This window comes from Leuresthes tenuis, unplaced genomic scaffold (assembly GCF_036924035.1).
Source record: "Leuresthes tenuis unplaced genomic scaffold, fLeuTen1.0.hap1 SCAF_23, whole genome shotgun sequence".
NCBI lineage: Eukaryota > Metazoa > Chordata > Actinopteri > Atheriniformes > Atherinopsidae > Leuresthes > Leuresthes tenuis.
In genome coordinates, this window is record NW_027325377.1 from 19,647,709 (window position 1) to 19,668,252 (window position 20,544).

Consider the following 20,544-nt stretch of genomic DNA (forward strand, 5'->3'; position numbering starts at 1 on the left):
TTGAATATGTGGAAACATTTTCTTACACCCTTGGCAGGATCTCCAGCGACTCCTCTTGGACCTTCATTTCCTTTCAGGCCCATCGGCCCCGTCAGTCCCTTGAAAAGTAAATCGAAATATGTAATGAAAAGGATATTTGTACTCCACGCCATTTCTACTATGACTCACTCCAAGCCTCTCTGCCAAAAGCTGTTACTTTGTGTCAAGCCCAACCAATCAAAAAGAAAATGTCTTGTGTGTCTGTGCTTTAATGTCTTTATCTTCAAGGATAGTATTTTTGTATTAGGAAGTGAAAGCTCTATAAAAAAACCTGATGGTTCTCAAGACAATGATTTTTCAGATAATCACTTCCAAAGCACCTGGCTGCCTCAAATTAAAAAATCACTGTAGGAGAAAAAATGTAAAATTTTTGAAAACATTCCCATTGAAGCTTGACAAGTTGGCTCACGTTCGTATATAATCATACAATCAATGATGGAGCTGTTCTTCTAAACTCAGAACAATAATACCTCTGTATTTGTTATAAATCTATAAATCTAAATGTCTGTGTGGTTACATTAGAGGGCAGTCACTGCACTGGTAAGTGCGTCACAGGCCTTTCCGAGCTATCATGACCTCCGGAAATAATCAAAAGAAGAAAGTCATACATTTTTTAATGTTTATAATATGTAAGTGGCTATTATCGTGCTGGTTTGATGGTGTAATGTTTTGTCATATACACAAATCAGCCATAACAATAAAACTAAAACAGTGAGAAATACTTACAAATCATCTTGCTACAATGCTCTGTTCTTCTGGGAAAACCTGCATCTTGGCATTCACATGGATGCTATTTTGACACTTGCCAGCTACCTAAAAGTTTGTTGCCAAATCACACTCCCCCACCTAACTACAGTGTGCTCGACAGAGGCAGCTTCCCCCAGTAGGACAGCAGTGAGCCCACAGCTGCTGAGACATGACTCAAAGAACACAGCGGAGAGTTTTTGCTGTTCCACAACTCCTCAGATAACAATCTGATGAGATTTTAAAGGCATCTGTAGAAACAAAAAAAAAAGCCCACATAGATTCCACCCAACAACCTAAAGAACCCAAAGGACCTAATGCTAACGTCCCAGTATCAGACACAGCCTGAATTTCAGAGCACTTTTGGCGGCACGAGGAAGACCTACTCAATATTAGGCGTGTGGTCAAAGTGTTATGGCTGACTGTGTATAATTACACACAATTTAGTGACTTTGTCTCAGCTTCAGTTGCTAAAATGCATACAGATGTGTATATTAAACTTAATGCACATTTTATGGGATGCGATTCTCACTCACTTGAATTCCCTGTGGTCCAGCTGGTCCAATTTCACCACGCTCTCCCTAAGAATTTGTCCCAATCAACAATTTGTTCATTCATCACTGATAACTGAATGCACACAGATACACACTCACACACACACTGTCAGTCCAAAGTGATATGCTTTACCCTTGGCTCAGAGGAAGTTATTTTTTACTGTATAATAGTAATTGCGAAGTAAATATTTTCAGCCTAATGAGGAAAGGATGAATTGGAGTGAGGGATGAACTCACCTTCTCCCCTTGCTCCCCTTTGAGTCCTTTTTTCCCCTGCAAGTAGAAATGAGTCACTTGCTGTGAATCCTTTCATCACTGATTCTTAAGCGCCCTCAGTTAAAAAAGTTTGGTTTTATCTCATTATAAGGAAGCTGAATTAATTCATAAGCACTGGAGGGTAAATTATGCACAAAGTCAATGCTAGCAACTGAAATGGAGATAACAATGAAGTACACACCCGGGGTCCAACAATTCCCTGGATGCCCTGCTCTCCACGATCACCCTTTAAAGACAAATGGCATAAAAAAATATTACTCTGCAATTTTTTATTCTTCTTCTTGTTTTTTTAAACATCAAAACATGTCATATTCAGTATGTTTTATTAAGTTTCTGGTACCTTTGGGCCAACCGGTCCAGTAAAGCCAACGTTCCCCTGCGAAATAAAACATCAAACAGTGAAAAAATATGTATATCTTCATTTATTCTGATCTTACTGCTCTAAGACAGACATAACCTCAGATCCTTGCTCTGTGACATCAAGTTTATGAATGAATTAAGTGTTCTACAGATGTAATGATGTACCTTCTCTCCCGGCTCCCCTCGAGGACCTTGAACACCTTGTATACCGATTCCTTCTTCACCCTGAGAATAGTTGGAGTCAGTTTGATGTTCAATGCCTTTTTAGCAGAGTGATTACATTAAAAACTTGTACAGTAAATATAGCCAGTTTTACCTTCCCTCCTTTCTGACCTGGCAACCCTGGTACCCCATCAATGCCAATGGGACCAGGCAAACCTGCAATACCCTAAAGTAGTTTCCACATGTGAGAGTGTATAGAAGATTGTGTGTGAGAGTAAAAAAGAAACAAGAAACAGAGAAACCACTTCAAAATATGCAAATATTTTTTTTCAAAGGGAAATTCTAATTAATATATTTTATTGTAATAATATAATAATTTTAACAGTTATGTGCTTACATCTATTCCCGGCTGTCCTTGGTCTCCTTTCATGCCTTGCTTTCCCCGTAAACCCTTTAAAAGATTAATGGAGATATGATCAGAGAAAAAAAGAAACCACGCATATTATATCACAAAATGACTGATGCGGATGGTTTAAAAATAGTCTTATATGCAAGAATCATATTAAAGTAGAATTAAAGCGAAAGCACAAGCAATTCTCCTTTAAAGAAAACAGTGTTCACACTTACTTTTGCTCCCGGCTCTCCAGGATCTCCCTACAAAGCACAAAGAGTAGCAGCAGCTCTGTTAGACCGTGTGGTGTGTAAAAGCATCTTTGTGTACTGTAAGTTTTGATTGATGTATCGTGTAACAAAATGTCATTTGAGGCAATGGAATACAACAGTAGAACATATTACTATATGAAAAAATGGTATGGTGCAGAAAAGCGAGAAGCAGTGGAATTTTACAGTCAATACAGACCTTCACAGATATTCCTGGTGAACCTGGAGGCCCTCCTTGGCCAGGCAGGCCTGGGGCACCATTGACCCCTGGTACACCAGGTGGTCCTTGGGGACCCTGTACAATTAAGAGAATAATAAAGGCAACTTTTGATAAACTGATTAATCAAATAATGAATCTAATTACTTGTTTTTATTTTTGAGTACTTACTGAAGATCCAGGTTCTCCTTTTCTTCCAGGTACAAAATTTGAATCAGTGCCAGCTATAACATATCCAGGCTCTCCCTTGGTGTACACAGAAATAAACACAACTGAACATTAGTATACTTGTTAAGGTGACCAATGACCTAGTGCTGAGTGTCAGTTCTGAACTGATGAGTTCTTTTACATTAAAGTGCCGGGTTCGATACAACAGCCTCTTGCACTGTTTTGGGTCCCGGGTTGGAATTCAGGAGTTAGCTCATCTCTCCAATATAACTTTTTCAGTCCCCTCAGTGGTGTACCACAGAGCACCTTCTTTTCTCTATTGACTTGTCTTTAAAATAATATCACCTTGGAATCAAGGAGAAAAAAATTATTCTAACCATGGTACTGAAGCTATGTTTATGTTTATGCATTTAGCAGATGCTTTTATCCAAAGCGACTGACAGATCGCTTAAGATTGCAGAGGGTAAGGGGGTCTTGTCTAAGGACCTTTCATGCAGGGGATTTGAACCCAGAGCTCCCACACAAAAGGTGGCAATCATACCACTACACTATCCAATTCCGCAAGCTAAAGTCAAACACGTTGTTCAGTAAAGTTTTCAGTTAAAAAAAAAACTTCTAGCTTATAAAAAGTTATGCTATTCTTGCCTTGACCAGTGTAATTCACTACACTCTGGTATCGATCAGGGCTCCCTCAGTTGACACTGCAGCTAAACATCAGCTGCCTTTCTGCACTGACTCTCTCATAGACATTGTGCTGATTCTAAAATCTTACTGCTCACCTTCAAAGCCCTAAAAGGCTTTGCCACAAAGTACATCTGGCACTTATTCATCTGGTTTGTGTTCTCCTGACCATTGACATCCACAGATACTGCCCTGCCAATTATTCCCACGCGAAGGGATATAAGGTCTTTTCCATTAGAGCCCCCTTCTTCTGAAGTTTGTACCAACCTAGAAATCCCTTCTTGGAACATTCCTCTTTGAGAAAGCCTTTGGTAATGTCTGATAAGTTTACTGACATTTTATTATTGTGCTTTTATGAACATCCATTCAATTCACTTTCTCTCTTCTTTTAAAGCACTTTGGTAACACTGTAAAGAATAGTGCTATACATCATTAATATTATTACTATTATTATTACTATTGTTACAGTTGTTGTTAGACTTAGTAAATGATGGGGGCAGAGTATAGGCCAATCATGACAAGATCATCATAAATCATTTCAAGAGCAATCTCTGTAGTCTTTTGATAAAAAAAGGTAGAGCCCACTTGAGGCTCATCCTAGAAGGAATGTATAAAAAGAACAGCACAAGAGCATAGTTTTCAATCTGTTCCCTGGGGCAGAGTTGGATTTACTTCTATTTTTTGAAGAATAAGCTCAGCTGCAGTGAACCCCCAATCATCCAAAGTTTTTGAATACCTTTTTTAGCCCAGCAATCACTTTGAAGAAACATTGTTGCCATTTTGATTTGAATTATCTCTTTAAAGAAGCTTTTTGAGCAATTGTTGGTGTGGCAATCTGGAGGCTTATTCTGGCAGTGAAAGATTTTACAGATTTAACCGTAAAAAAGCATCTACAATGGGTGAGACTTACTCTTTCCCCCCTCTGTCCCTTTGGACCAGTAAGTCCAGGAAGGCCCTGCCATGGAAATGCAGAGGAAAACACATCAATAAAAACAATATCAAATAATAATATAAGTGACATTAAAAAGTCTCAGAGGCCATGCACAGTAAATGCTTTACAGTTTGTACAAAATACAGCTTTCTCACACTGCTTGTACCCATCATGATCTGCATTCAGTCCCCTTTCTGTCACACCCACCTCACCTGCTACCTGTTTCAATCTCAGCTTCCAAGTAAGTATTTACCTATTGTCCATTTCAACTGCTTGCAACTTGTTAAGTGAATTTGCAGCTGCTCTGTAGCTGTATTTTTTCTGCTTGATTTTCAGAAAACCTATTTGATCAGAGTCTATGCTTTGCTCTCTGGGTTTTCCTTCCATCCATTTCCCCCTCCTACTTCCTGTCTCCGTTATATTGTACAAACAGTTAACAAATTAAATGGGCATGCGGTTTCATAATTCTTGGTAAGACCATTAAAAGACCATCCTTCTTTTTTATGATGCTGGTGCAGAGCACAAAAACATCAGTCTAAATCTCCCATAAGTGTTCAAATGGGTTGAGATCTAGTAAATATGAAAGCCTCCCCGTGAGTCAAATCATTTTAATCTAAACCATTCAGTGACACCTTGTGCCCTGCTGTTGGGTGTTTAGTCATCTTAGAAATGACCATTCCCATCTGGATGAAAAAAAAATCAGTTGGAGGACAATTTTTATTCATTAAGCTAACTTTGCAGTGATTTGAAGTAAACCTCTCCTATAAATGGATATGAACCATGTCAAGAAACCGACCCAATAACGGAGACAGCACATCCCCTTGCTCTAAGGGTTCAAGATTTTCCTTAATTTTGTCACGTGTATGTAGCAAACACGAAGATTCTCCAAAACTCTTTTTGATGTTGAGTGCATAACATCTATTCTAGTTTGTCATTACCAATAGTTGTTCAGTGCAGATGAATTATGCACTTTCACTAAGTAATCACCTTCTTGAGCTTTTGTGCTGATCACTTATGATGAATTTGCATTTAAAGCCAAGATAATTTCAACCAACTGTGCGACAATATCAATCCATAAAAAGGTTTTCTAATACAAATTTGTCATTTTGATCTCACCATGTCACCTGGAACACCTGAAGGACCCTGAGAAAAACAAAGAAGTGATATTATATTCTGAATCAGATAAGGTCACTGTGAGGTTTTGTTCTTTCTGAATTGAATTACCCGTTGGCCAGCAGAACCTGGGGGTCCAGTTCTTCCTGGTCGCCCTGGCAACCCAGGGACACCATCTGTTCCAGGAGGTCCCTGTCAAATAACCATTTTACAGTCAATCGAAAAAAGTAAAAAAAAAAACTACAGACGCTTGTAGGAATGCCGCACATCTACTGCACGGTTATGAAAGACATAATCAAAAGTACAGTTCGTAACAACTTTGAATGCAACCAATTTAAGAGATGTATGACAGTAAACCGTCCACCTTATTGTCTTTAATTTAGCACTTTTTTGGCACATGTATACCTGCATAAAAAGTTTCTCCTTTAGACACAAAGAAGACTTGATTAGTCACATTTAAAAGGCCGGCAGCTTGTAGATGACTTTTACGTTATGTCAAAGTATGAATGTGGACTGGCATTCCTAAACATTTTAAGCCATGTTTCTTTTTCTTCCAACTCTATGTTACTATGACAACTGTGCTTGAGTGTGTTGTTATACATACCACATAGTCAGCTCTGTCAGAATAAAGTTAAATGTTTGAATTACAGGCAAAGAGAAAGCAGATGGATAGCTGTTTTTGGCCGTGCATGACTATAAGTACCATCAAGGATGATGATAGTATGTAGTGTGTAGTGTGTAACTGTATGCTGATTCCTACCCTCTCTCCTTTTTCTCCTTTGGAAGATGTGAAGGGATCATACTGTCCAGGGCTTTGCCTGAATCTCTAAAGAAAGAAGTTAAATTATTTAGTTTAAAAAGGTTTAATTAGTAGTAAAGTTGATCAAGTTTGTTTAGAAAATGCAGGGCATTAAGAAAATATGGAATTTTTTGTTTTGTAGATAGAATAACATACCAGACCTCCAAGACCAAAAGCATCTCCCTGAATGAGAATAGATTACAGAAAATAAATAACACTGTCTTAAAGAATAGGAGAATTTGCTAGTTTTGGTGGTTAACTTACCTTTTCTCCTTTCTGGCCCTGTGAAAACAGATGATTAACATGATTAATAGCTGCCGATGTGTACAGTATTTCATAATTTGTGATGGGGGGTATGGTTCTGTACCAACCTTCCCACACTGGGAGGAGCAGGGACCTTGAGGCTTAAGCAGCTCCTCTGGGTCTTTGGTTGGAGTGTCTAACTGAGCGAACTGAACATAAAAATGACAAAAGAGGAATACATAATTTATCTAGCCAACTGAATATAACGGTTGCAATAGACTGTAATTATTATTGTAGTATACTATATTATAGACCGTATAGCAAAGAAGTCTCTCCACTGAAGCTGCTTAGATTTCACTCTGCAGTCATGTCTTCTATCAACTGCTCTGACGTCAAAATGAAGTCAAGAATGACAACGTGTTCTCTCCTGCAGAGCTGGCGTGTGGATTTGAAACGGAACTGTGTGTATCTTTTTGGAAGTTTACTGTGTGCTTAAATATTCACCTGGACAGGTAGTTTGAGAGACCATACTCCTGCCCTTAAGAAAGGTGCATTTAATTATGGGCATTCCAACAGCTTTCCCATCAAAAGTATGTATTTTCTTACTCATACGTGTAGCTATACTACAACATTTCTCACCACAATGCAAATTGATAAGAACTAATGAGACATTTGTACTTTTCTTTGTTTTTTCTCACCTCATCATGTAGTTTAAACTCGGAGAGAAGTTCCTCACCACAGATGCTACTGATAAATTCTCTCTCTATCGAGGGGAAGTCATCAAAGGTTGGTGAGTAGAAGATATTTTTGTAGCTGGTGGGAGCTGCAATTTTATTCAGCTCCTCGATGTCTGCATTAGAAACTCCAACAGCCAGCACACTGACCCCTACAGAAAGATTCAAGACAGATAGAATCAACAGAAAGAAAAGAAAGAAAATTAACCGTGGGTTCATTACTGAGATTAGTCCAGCAAATACAAAAAAAAAAGACCTGATTTAAAAAAAGGAATGAATCTTAAATATGAAATATTATTTAGAAAATTCCTTCTTCTATAGCTTTGAAATCACAAAAAGCAGGAAAGGCCGAAAGGAAAAGTTTGGTCGACCTAGTGAAAACCTAATAATGAAACGGCCCACTAATCATGATTAAAATCTTAATGAATGCTTAATCTGTTGCTTTATGCCTTTTGGAGGTCAGCTCATCTTCATCTAGTTCAATTATTAACAGTAACAGAATGTTTAAGCATGGCTACCCAGACTTTTTGAGTACCACTATTTCAGCTGTAACTTTTACAGGCAGCCTCTTGCAGGCTTCTGTATAATTTTCAGTCGAACTGACCCAAAGCACGTGCAATTCGAGAGGGTGGCATCACATCATCCTGGGCCCTGCCATCTGTGATCAGAACCAGAACATGGGCCACATCCTGCCTCATCCCCAAAGACTCCTGGAAGAGTTCCTGCACAACGTAACTGATGCCTTTTCCTGGACACAGACACACACATTTTAAGAGCAAATATACCAACTCAGGAAAATACTAGCAGACTTCATTTATTAGTTTCACCAGCACTGTAAGTGCACTTGCAGATGACATTCAATTTATCCTGGGTGACAATATATCATCCCACCTGAAACTAGCTACAGTATATCAGCAGTTAGTGTGCATCAATATATCAGCTGGACAGTATATTTTTTCTGACAGCTGCTAGAGGCTGTGACATCAATAGCAGAAGCTAAATAGTTTCAAAGCAATTACCTGCCCTCTGAGGACAGGTGGCAAGCAGAGCAAAGCACTGTACACACTTAAGTGAGATCAACTAACCTGTTTTGGTGTTGCCTCCTCCATAACGCAGCCCCCTGATAGCCCTCAACAAAGAGTTTCTGTCTTTGAAGTCATTAAGACGGATTTCAATACGAGGCTCATCACTGTAATGAACTATGGCTATCTGTTGGAAAAAAGAAACTTCATCATTAAATCAGCATATTTACTTTGTGATCTAATTCAAATGGGCTTAACTGACTCTCATGACAGAGGTACACTTCATTTTCAAGACGTCTTTGCCTGCAATTTCTTTTGCTTCCATTCTCTACCTTGCCAACCACGAGCTAAATGGTGCTGTGCATTGTTTACTCCTTCATTTAATACATTATTTACATTACATTACACATTACAGCCTATGATCATCATCTGTGGAGGATATTCACTTGCAGACAAATGTTAGGATTTCAAAAATGCTCCAAAAGAGACCAGTTTGAAAATGTTCACAAAATTACGAAAGTTTACACCTGAAGCTAAATCTTCACTGCAATATAATGCAAACACAAGAGAAGACGAAGAAATTCCTCACTGAGCAACCAACCTGTGTTCCCTGTGAGCCAATAACAGGGAAGTAGGTGACCACCCTGAATATGAAGTCTTTCATCTTGATAAAGTTGTTGACTCCAATGCTTGAAGATTCATCCACTAAGATGACTATGTCAGCTTTGGTCTTTCCACACACTGACAAAACAGAAAATAAACATACAAAACATAAACTACAGTTTTGTAATTTAATTAACTAAAGCAAAATATGAATACATAAGTGATAATCCAGCATCTGTAAAATACCTGGTTGTGGTGGAGCTGTTGACTTTGTGCTCACTGTGGATTGCTGCAGGGAGGTGACTGCAGCTGCTTTGGCTTCATTGACACTTGGCCGATCTGGAGGCCTCTTGGTTGGTAAGGATTTGGTTGGTGGCACAGCAGTGGAGTGCTCAGAGGCTCTGGTGGCTGACCGAATGATGGCAGTGTTGATGATAGAAGCAGCCTGGGAGGCAGTTGTGATGCGCAGGGATTTTGGGGTTACTGCGGTTGGCACAGACTTGCTGGTTTTCACTGAATCATCCTGTCCCACTGAGATGCACAGAAGCATAAGACAGATAATTACAAAAAGAAAATAAATTTTTTTTAAAGGTCTCTGGAGTGAAGCAGATTAACAACAACAGCCAAGAATCCACATCAAATTACCCATGAAACCGAAAAACTGGTGCTTCATTCCTCTCTGGGTTCAATTGCACCAGCTTGTTTTCATATTTACATCATTTAGCTTGAGCAGGAAGTCTTTTTTACCTCAGTTTGTAGCCCCAACCTATCATAATCATCAGTTACATGAACAGCAAAAAAGCTTTTATAAAAGAAATACAATTGATAAATTATTTACACGTATATCTATAGAATTCTTAGATATGTGATGACTTTTTGTTGTTACCTGCCAAATCTCAACACAAATAACTATAATTTCTACCCCTTCCAGCTCTAAGATAAACTCAATGTTTTAGTTTGAATATATTTAATAGGAAATATGAATTATATTCCTAATTTTGTTTTACATCACAGTGCATGAGAAAGACATAAGAAAGTAACAAAGCGAAACAAACAAAAGCCAGACTCAAATCTAATGTCTGTGACAAAAAGAGACAGTAAATGGTGATGTGGATGAAAGTGAAATGAAACACTGAGCAGCGAGTCATTCTCCATTCGTGGTCTTATTCAAGTGAAGTGTTTGAAGGTGACAGTTGTCAAAATAATTTTTTGTGAATAGGTTGAGTCAGTGTTTATTGTTTTCATCATATTCTTTATTATAATTGAAACACAGAGAGGTTGGACAGTTTTAAAATGATGTTATGATGTAAATCAGTTAGTTTTCCATTGAAAGAGCTGGTGAAACTGTCCTGTGAGTGGTTACATTTACATTTATACTTAAATTGTGTAAGACTACTTTTTTAATGCACTTATTTATTTATTTTGTTACAAAGGTGTATGTTCTTCTCCTTGAGAGAATATTGTATATGTATATGTATGCTTGTCAAGCCACTTTTCAGAAAGTAGTGAAGGAGGCAATAATTTTCCTATTTCTATAATCTTTCACACCAAGAGGCCTCCAGTAATAATGTATGATGCTGAAAAAACACCCCAAATATCACGTGACTGCGAGAATTAAAATGCACTGATCACACTGTTCCCAAATGCTGCAGTCCCATAATTCAAACCCAGTGTATTTAGAGCTATACATATTTTAAATTGTGACATATTCATGTATGTATAGCTCTAAATACACTGGGTTTGAATTATAATGGATTGAATTAGTGGAAAAAATATAATAACGTTATTGGAAACAGGTGATGTAAAAAAGTGATTGTAATCATGATTTGGCACAGCAACAGCACCAATGACAAGCTGTGAAAGGCAAATATGGAAATGGAATCATCAGTTTGTCCACATACATGTGAGAAAATCATTGAAATGTTTAAAACATCTCTAAAAAAAGACTGTCTGGTATGCCTAATTGTCTCCATCCGCAGTCCATATCATCATGAAATGATTGAATGAATTTAGAGAGATTTCATTGTGTATGGGACAACACTATTAGTCCAAGTTGGACACCTGTGATCTTCAGCCCCTGAGACAGTTCTGCATCAAGAACTATCATTTATCAGTAGCTGATATAACTCCATGGACAAGTGATTGCTTCAGCCCTAAGTCCAAAAGCCAGAATCTGTGATGATACCGGATTTTATCAGTGCACTGGCCTGTCTGCAGTCTTGACTTGCTTCCACAAAGAATATGTGGAGAATTTTGAAAGGAGAACTGTGTTAACAACAAACTCGTACTGTTTGGTAATTTATGTGTTTGCAGGAAGAATAAGACAAATAACACCTGCAAACAAGAATGTTTTAGAATGTGTTGCAGCCTGTATATGAACATTTAAAACTTAGCTGCAAACAAAATACCATAATACCAAAATAGTGTTATAGTTTAAGAATTTGTAAATTAGAAAGTTTGTATCAGTTTTGACAGTTAGTTAATAAGCTGCAGTGAAACAATGCACAGTCTGCAATATTACTTAGCCTAATATAACCAATATATGTTCATATTGTAAATGTGCATTGTGCCATTCCAGATAGAGATTCATGGATGTTTAGTTACATCATCTGAGTATAGTCTTACGTATTCTCTGGTATATGGTGCTTATAGGCCCCTCCACTTCTCCATACAAAGGTCTGATGGTGAAAATATATGTTCTGCCATACAGGAGATCACCAATCTTATACGAGGAGAAGCCAGGGCCAAGCATCTCTGTTTTTGTTTCCAACACTGCAAAAAAAAAGAAAGACAAAGACATGAGGGAATTTGTGATCTTCACAACAAACTGGGGAAACAAGGTGGGGTGATCTAGTGATGTGTTTTATGCCTGATCAAAAAAGACCAGTCAATGTTAGAGAATAATGGTTCACAAAAAGTATGTCTACAAGGCATTATGATGTTTCTATACTTTTATTGAGAAACTGTAAGTAAGAAAATGTTGTTTGTTGTAACTATTTTAATTTAAACAAAAAGAGTGCTTATATTTAATCAGAACAAATTTCATCATCATTTGTATGCAAAAAATCAACTTCAGACATCTTTCTTACTTTAAAACTGTTTATTACTGTTAAAATCCAAATGCACTTTAAATTTATTCAAATAGATATTTAACTTTCACACCAAGAAATCAAATCCAAACAGTGTTCATGGCAAGTCTCATTGTGCACATTAATATAATTTACAGTATGTAGGGATTTAACTCGTAGGGTTAACTGAAATGTGCATACATTTGAATGTGATGCTAAATCAAAGGTTTGTTGTGCTTCACCACTTACCTGAAATGTGCCGCCAGGAGAGGAGATATCCAGAGACACCCGCCACACGTGTCCAGTTCAGAACAGTGTTGCTGTCTGTTGTATTCAGAGCAGCAAATCCTTCTACTTTTGGAAGATCCACTGAAAAGATCCAAAAAAGAAAACTTTTTCAAAAACAACTTTTTTGGCAGAAAAAAATGGTATGGTAGTAATTGTCCATGGGTTGTTTGCAACTTGCCAACACAACATAACAGCATGTATAAAGACACTGTATTAATGTGGATCTGTTGCATTTGGCTGATACTTTATCAGTGAGTATAAACCATGCTACTGGATTAATGTATTATGTACATTAAAATTTCATAGTTGGGTGCCTGAATCAATTTGCTATATAATTTAGTTAGGTAAATATCTCCTTTAATTACTTATTCAGAACATGTGTCATTCTATACATCACAATGATAGGCAGGCAGGACTCACAGGTGCGTGCGGTGAGCAGGACTGAACTTCCCTCCCTGTTGCCCACAACAGGGGAAACCTGAATCTTATAAGCTGAGCTCTCCTGCAAGTTGCGGATTGTGAAGGTAGTTGAAGGTGCAGATACCACTTCGAACTTCTCATTACCCCCTAGAGCAGGGAATAATTAGATCCAGTATGTAGAAGTTATATAAGGGTGAAACAACAATGTTGTGAACAGGTTTCCAGTTTAAATGTTTAAACGGTGAACCACAGGAGACCAAATGGTGATATTTTTCATTTAAATGGTTGTAACAAGCAATTTTAATGGAAATATGATTCAAATATCCTATATTTTTAATATTTCAACAAAATGCATATCATATAATTTCATCAAAACATTTTTGTTTAAGTACAGTTAAATTAAATCTTTGCTTGTACTATTTCAGTACTAATTTGCCAATTAGCAGCCACATTTTCACAACCTGAAATTAAACTCCACCATTCTTTTAATATAATAAGAACATTCATATTATAATTAACAATCAAGTGTACATTAAGCTGTGGATTAGCACTAATACATGTCTATATGTGTATGCATGAGGGTGTTAGCTGACAGAGTTGAGCTGGTATATGGTTCTTACCAAGGAAGGGAATCCAGGAGATTTTGTACCCAGAGACCCTTGGTGTTTTTTTCCAGGACAGGGTGAAGGAATTTACACCAATATCCACAACCTTCACCTCTCTTACTGCCTGGATTGGCTCTGAGTCTGACATTGCAGCTGAGAAATGACACAATGCCACCACATCAGGTAACTCCTATTTGAGTTGAAATTCAGTCCTACGTCAAATCATGGTACAGTTTATTAAAGAAGATAAGAATTACTGGGCTGAATCAGATAGTGTAGCTTTATTCACACATCTTATCATTTTATACTTGGAGATTGGTGCAATACACATACTTTCAAACTGACGCTGTTAAAGTGATAGCAACCCTGCTGACTAGGACTCTGTGATACTTACAACAAATGACAGCAACAGGAACTGTGGTTAAAATGGGGAGGTCAAAGTACATGATGTGCCAGTCAAACAAAGGCACGGCAAGGTTGCTGTGGCATAGGAGGAAGAACTTCTCTGTTCCTTCCCATTTAATGATCATGAGTGCACAGCTGTACAGAGCTATTTAGGTTGAAAGATGAATCATGATAAATTAGAATTAACGGAGACCCCAGTGTTCTGTACCTGTGAGCTGAGACAAGGAGATTTCTGGTCCCTCTGAGTTGCCGTATATCGCACAGATGGTGACTGTGTAAGTGGACTGTGGGTTTAGGTCTTTGATCTGGTGGGAGAGGACACTGCGGTCCAGGTACTGGGACTGGGGTCTGCCATCATCTGAATTCACAGACATAAATAACCAAATTAAAAAGTTTTAAAAAAAGGCTTGTATGTTGGCTGACAGGAACAAAAGCATCACATTGGTCTGTCATAACAGTAAAACTGGTGTAAGGTAGGATTTTAAGAGAAGGACATGGTGAGCTGATTCACCTGTTTTCCAGGACAGTTTGTACTCTGTGGCTCCAACGATGGGACTCCATTCCACATATATAGAGGTAGTTGTGTAGGATGTCACTTTGAAGTTGGACACATAACCCAAAGGAGCTAAGAAATGGGAGGAGAAGACATTAAAAGCCTCCAGCGTCGCCAGTCTTTCTATTCCCACATGGCATATTACTTTTTGAATGAATGAGAAGATATTTTGACTTGCAAACTCGCCAGCAGTTTTATTTATTCATCTTTTTAAATAAGCAGTGCTATGTTAACTTGCAGGTTTATAATTTCATCATGAGGTTCCGGTAACATAAATTGACATGCTTTAATGTTCTGAAGCACATCTTTCTCTTAGTGTAATTTTATCCAGCACCTCTTGGCACTTTCTGTCTAAAAAAATCTGTTTCAGCTGCTGTCTCTTTAAGGCCTCACAATGGGCCCAATCGACAGTGACTGATCAGAAGATTGACCAAAAATTGTGTGTGAGGAAGCTGGTGCCAAACTAGCCACTTGAGAGGCATCATGCAAATATGTCAGGTAGGATTATTGATAAGTGAAGGACATAAAGCCTGGGCTTCCAGCGAGGTGTTTCAGGAAAAGAATCACTCTCTTTGATGTGGATTTTGTTGACTTTTGATATAATTTATCACTCCTGTAACTTTCCTGCTATAACACACTAAATTACATATATATATTCTGTTGCAGAGGCTACTGTGATCACTCTTAAATTTCGCTGTGGAGACTGTTGGGCCCAAATACTCACAAGTTCTGAAGGTAGCAGATATACCAGGTCCAACAGCAGATCCAAACAGCACATACAAAGTCAGGACATACTCTGTATCATAGGCTACGTTCTTCAGCTGGTACTCTGTGGTGCTGCCATTCAGAGCCAACTGCCTGGGACGATCCCGACCAACAAACTCTGAAAACAATATTAGCACTACAGTTACATCATTGTTCGCTTTTTGATACAGTATTCCCAAGTGACTTCTTACTCTCCAGCTTTGCATCAGTGGCTGCTCCTCTCCAAACAACATCCACCTCTGTTTTTCAGAGTATTTGCAATTCACAACAAGCTGCTGACAGGTTGCCTGGGTTGAAGTTTACATTCAGAAAGTATACGCTTTTAAAACCTCCCACCAGAGTCTCTTACAGGGAGAAAAGGAACTGAACAACATTCACCTTGTGCTTTTCCCTGAATACTATCAATATTATCGAGCTGTGTGATGGAACTCTGGAATATATGGACATGTAATAAATATTCAATGAGTATAGCATCGCTGCATCTTATCACCAAATTAAGTAAAAGAAATCACCTGGGGTTGGTCCCCATGCCAGCCGGTATCCTGTAGCCCCTGGAACACTGTTCCAAGAGACAACAGCTGTACTGGTGCTCACAGCAGATACCTTCAGAGTTTGAACAGCGCTACTTTCCACTGAAAGAAAGAGAAACAGAGAAAGACGAGACTAGTTATGCATCACACCTCATTGAATGGACATTGTTTTTGGCCTTCGTCACCAAAAATAATGTCTTTCAGATCTTATTATCCACTCAAACACAGATAAACAGAATTGCCCAGGCTATGTGAGTCCATGCTTTGGTGTATGAGAGGGTAAAATCTTGGTGGGCGTCATGGTATGAAAAAGTTCAATTTGAACCCAAAACACAACGTTTTCATGAACTCAGGCAGGTGCTTACCTTTCCAAATTGTCCTAATTGAATCAAACAGTGAACAAACAGGCAGACTCAAGTCCATATTTAACCTAGAACTTTTGCCTAAAAGTAACCAAATGTTAAAAGCATTAAACGTGAAGAAAGCCTTTGAACTCAAACTAGAACCAACTTCATAAATTTTGCAAGTGACAATTGCTGTGCCTCTAAACACTTCTCACTACAGTTATAGGTCACGGGACCCTCTGAGGCTGCAAGAAGGTTGATAAGGGTTCATAAGGGATAACAGTTGAATTAGACAACTTTATTTCACTGAATTATATTTACATGTCTTGACTTTGGTGGAGGTGATGGGCCCCTCAATGTCTCCGAAGATGGGGTTGATGGTGACAGTGTACTCAGAGCCTGGGTGAAGGCCCTGGATCATGTAGAAGTTAAAGTTGTCCCCAAGGTTTACATTTTCTATGTGGCCATCTGCACAAAACAGAGAGGTACATAAGCAGAGAATCATATCCGGTTGAAATGCAAGAAGGAGCAATTTTTTGTCTGAGATAAACAACAAGGTAACCCAACATTGTATAGCTCTATTTCCTTAAAAAGGTAGTGTAAGAGTTAACCACAGTACCTTGAGATGCCCATGTCAGACGGTATCCTGTGGCACCCTTGACTGATGCCCACCTTGCTTGAACAGTGTCTGTCGTGGCGTTCTGGACCAGGAACTGCTGAACTGGTACTAACTTCACTGTTAGAAACACCCCAACACACACACATGCAACTAGATTTACACACATAAATTCAATACTTTATTTTCATTCATGTTTATACGCAAAATACATGGAAACAAAGTAATATGAATTAGTTTTGACTTGTGAACGGGTAGAATGTACTTCAAATAATGTATACAAAACTAATCTAAACTTAGTCTGGCCAATCAGTGGAGGTATTCCATTAGTATACCATGAATGAGAGATAATGTTTGCAACAGACTTGAAGCTTACAGGCAATCTTTCTAAGAGCGACACCACCATACTGTGGATCCATTATGGTACTACACATAGATATTTGCTGTCCTGTGATGTCTTTTGTGCCATAATCATAATGACTTTGTTCGAACACTGCTGAACAGACTCTATTTCTGTCAAGTTGTTCGAAGAGATGCATATCTGAAAGTGTCACCTACTAAATAAGCTGCCTTCATCATAAGGACTGTGGAGCTTGATCTCAGGCTTTCCTGTTTATGTGAATATATCTAATTATAATACAACCAACGCACATGTTTTGCCCACTAATGAAACTGGTTCACTTGGTCCTTGGGGGTAAACAGCATAGATACTGATGGTGTACTTTTTATCCTCCTCCAGGCTGTCAATCACATGAGAAGAGGTGTCTCCAGAAAGCAGCTGCTCGTAAGTTAATCCTGGTCTGTTGGCTGCAAAACAGTCACAAATTCAGAAGAATAAATACAGTAAAAACACTCCTTCATAAAACCTGCTGTTGTCTTGCAATTTGTCTTGAGTCATGTCAAGCAGATGAAGAGATGCTCTGAACTCATTAGACCTTTAATTTTGAGAAATAGAATCCTACATGACTGCAGTTATTTGGACAATTTTTTTAAAGAGGTTTGTAACACTAATGACAAATATCAACATACATCTTGGGATGAAGATCTTGAATCCATTCAGCTTCCCCAGGGGAGGTGTCCAGCCGAGACGCAGAGAGAACAGACTCGCCTCAGTGACACGGAAGTTTGACACTTTGGGCAATGGAGCTAAGAGAAAAAAACTTGTTGCTCAGGGAATGAAGGAGCAATAAATTAAAATAATACATATGCATACATATGTGTATTTTTCTGATTAGTGTATTAATATGCACTGCATTGGGCACCCACTTGTCTTTATTGTGATTGTTGCAGAGTCGCCTATGAGGCTCGGGTAGATTACATAGAGAGTGAGTGTATAATCTGTTTTGGGACTCAGCTCTGTCACCATGGTTGTGCTCACATCTGCCTTTAGATCCATCTGTAACATACACAGAGGTCAGTGGATAAAAAAAGGAGCTCGGGATGTGTTTGTGTGAGATGGAAAAGAGCCAGAGAAAATGATGAGGAGATGAACACAAATGATCAAAAAGGTAATAAAGTCTGAGGAAAAGGAAAAAAATAACCAGAGGCAGTACAATGACCAGAGACATACCTCTGGAGAGAGTATATGAATATAAATTACTTTATTTAACTCTGTAAACAATAAACATCTTTATTTTCTTCACAACCTCCTCTATCCTAAATTCAAATTGCTGTAGATGGCTTGATGTGACTGATGTGATAAAATAATGTGGAAACTAAAATATGTCATGGAGTGGCGGCCTGTCCAGAGTGTACCTCGCCTTTCGCCCGATGACTACTGGCAAAGGCTCCAGCACCACCACCCCCCCCCCCCCCCCCCCCCCCCCCCCGAATGACAGATTGACGGTATAGAAAATGGATGGATGGATGGACATTGCTGGTGACCTCCTGTTATGAGTTCTTGGCTGAGATGACAGTAACAATAATTTATGTGGTCAATAAGCACGGACTTGGAAAGTTTTGAGGATGAATTCCAATGAGAGCAGTTCCTGTGGGCACTGATCTGTTCAGTGATCAAATTGAGTGATGTGATTATATTTAGGAGGTAAGGAAAGAATACATGAAACTATTTCAGTTATGAGGTTATTCGTCAGCAAGAAAACAATTGTGATATTAAGTTAGTCATAGAATCAATTGTTTGCTGTTTGTGTGAAAGACACCTTTAAGGTCAGACCTACAATTGTTGTAAGTTAACACCCGTTCACCAGTTTAACTCTAAATCAGCTATCATCCTGATAATCCCTTACCTGCTTCTGCTGCAGGGGCAGGAGGTGTCCCTTTGAGCTGAGAGGGATGACAAGGAGGCGATATCCAGTAACGTCACCTGTGGCCTGGCTCCATGTAAGCCTGAGGGAGCTGTGGGCCAACTCACTCACCTGAAGGTCTCTGGGTCCCACTATACGCTCTTCAGCTGGTATGGGGAGCACATATGGATAGAAATTTGACATGAGATGAGATGAGGAGACAAAAAATGCACAAAATATGCAAGTTGATCGTGAAATACAAAAAGACACAATTCTGTAGGTAATATTGCAGAGCAGACTGATTAAACCATTATCACCTTACAACAACAGGTTATAATGCAGTTCATTGATATGACAGTGAACAGCTGTCAATGTGAAAGCAGCTTCTTAAGGAAAATGAAGTTAACTGAGAATAATTATTCAGAAGAACTCACCCGGCTGAGAGGTTTTCACAGGACGGGGTGGTTCAGAGGCAGTGAAGCATATTCTGCGGGACAGTTTGGGAAGGATAGTTTCCAGGAGAGAGAAGTCACTACATAGCAATAGATGCTCCTCATAGGGCTCAGACACAATCTTTCTCAGCTCTGACTCATCAGCTCCCCGAACACCTGGATAAATAAGAAGACAATAGACAGAAGTGAGACACAGCAAACTAAAGTAACTGTACGCTTTACATACATTCATATTTGCAAAATACACATATATAACAGGACTTTTGATTTATTTCTGTGGGGTTTTACTTCATTAAGGAACCACAAGGACAGATGAATTCAGCTAGTTTGGTTTATATTGACTCTGAAATTATAGAGAAAAAATGAATCACCACCAGAGGGAGCTGTTGCATTTTGAGAGATCCAATTTTGAAGTAAAAGAGGTTCAAATCCATCCATGTGTAAAGGAGACCCACAGGACTTAATCAAACAACTTCTGCCACCTATTTCAAATCACACCATGACTGTCATATTCCATTATTTTTTTCAAGGTGGCCTCTTGCTGAGGGCTCAATTTGAATTAAAAAATGGGTGTTTCTTAATCTTTCAAAGTAGAAATTTTAAGACAGATAATTCATGGTTAAGTGATTGATCTTGGAACCTGGACAAGGTGCAAGGTCCAAAATATATATATACAGTAAATTGGTCTCGCATTTGTGGACAAGATGCATGTGAAGCTTTTCTGCAGAAGTGATGAACGAGTGGAGAGGGCCTCAGTGTCAGAGGTGCAGATGGGGCACACTGAATCACCTAATGAAAAATAGCTGCGATTAGCACACCATCAGCTAATGAGTGGTAATTATTGCACCGCCGCCTGAGAGAAATAAGTTGTTGGCTTGTGTATTTATAATTGTGTGTAGGAGAAAAAGGGTGAGATAAGTGCAAGCAAACTTGTGGGTAAGCAGAAGAA

At 38.6% G+C, this 20,544-nt stretch overlaps 1 protein-coding gene across 1 annotated transcript in view; it reads right to left on the reverse strand.

Annotated features, from left to right (window-relative positions):
* Positions 1 to 20,544, reverse strand: part of col7a1l (collagen type VII alpha 1-like) — a 62,184-nt gene that overhangs the window by 30,695 nt on the left and 10,945 nt on the right. The window contains exons 6-43 of the mRNA XM_072377341.1: positions 19,578 to 19,751; positions 19,147 to 19,310; positions 18,167 to 18,296; positions 17,930 to 18,046; positions 17,552 to 17,707; positions 16,904 to 17,020; positions 16,606 to 16,752; positions 15,923 to 16,042; positions 15,370 to 15,528; positions 14,604 to 14,717; positions 14,301 to 14,450; positions 13,703 to 13,840; positions 13,083 to 13,229; positions 12,624 to 12,743; positions 11,932 to 12,078; positions 9,553 to 9,837; positions 9,305 to 9,444; positions 8,767 to 8,890; positions 8,286 to 8,429; positions 7,646 to 7,833; positions 7,076 to 7,156; positions 6,969 to 6,986; positions 6,861 to 6,887; positions 6,666 to 6,731; positions 6,017 to 6,097; positions 5,909 to 5,935; positions 4,772 to 4,816; positions 3,184 to 3,258; positions 2,995 to 3,090; positions 2,763 to 2,789; positions 2,533 to 2,586; positions 2,290 to 2,361; positions 2,139 to 2,198; positions 1,954 to 1,989; positions 1,795 to 1,839; positions 1,575 to 1,610; positions 1,320 to 1,364; positions 27 to 98 (exon numbers count right to left, since the gene is read on the reverse strand). Coding sequence (XP_072233442.1) covers positions 27 to 98; positions 1,320 to 1,364; positions 1,575 to 1,610; positions 1,795 to 1,839; positions 1,954 to 1,989; positions 2,139 to 2,198; positions 2,290 to 2,361; positions 2,533 to 2,586; positions 2,763 to 2,789; positions 2,995 to 3,090; positions 3,184 to 3,258; positions 4,772 to 4,816; positions 5,909 to 5,935; positions 6,017 to 6,097; positions 6,666 to 6,731; positions 6,861 to 6,887; positions 6,969 to 6,986; positions 7,076 to 7,156; positions 7,646 to 7,833; positions 8,286 to 8,429; positions 8,767 to 8,890; positions 9,305 to 9,444; positions 9,553 to 9,837; positions 11,932 to 12,078; positions 12,624 to 12,743; positions 13,083 to 13,229; positions 13,703 to 13,840; positions 14,301 to 14,450; positions 14,604 to 14,717; positions 15,370 to 15,528; positions 15,923 to 16,042; positions 16,606 to 16,752; positions 16,904 to 17,020; positions 17,552 to 17,707; positions 17,930 to 18,046; positions 18,167 to 18,296; positions 19,147 to 19,310; positions 19,578 to 19,751 — 3,944 coding nt within the window. The remainder of the gene's footprint in view (positions 1 to 26; positions 99 to 1,319; positions 1,365 to 1,574; positions 1,611 to 1,794; positions 1,840 to 1,953; positions 1,990 to 2,138; positions 2,199 to 2,289; positions 2,362 to 2,532; positions 2,587 to 2,762; positions 2,790 to 2,994; positions 3,091 to 3,183; positions 3,259 to 4,771; positions 4,817 to 5,908; positions 5,936 to 6,016; positions 6,098 to 6,665; positions 6,732 to 6,860; positions 6,888 to 6,968; positions 6,987 to 7,075; positions 7,157 to 7,645; positions 7,834 to 8,285; positions 8,430 to 8,766; positions 8,891 to 9,304; positions 9,445 to 9,552; positions 9,838 to 11,931; positions 12,079 to 12,623; positions 12,744 to 13,082; positions 13,230 to 13,702; positions 13,841 to 14,300; positions 14,451 to 14,603; positions 14,718 to 15,369; positions 15,529 to 15,922; positions 16,043 to 16,605; positions 16,753 to 16,903; positions 17,021 to 17,551; positions 17,708 to 17,929; positions 18,047 to 18,166; positions 18,297 to 19,146; positions 19,311 to 19,577; positions 19,752 to 20,544) is intronic.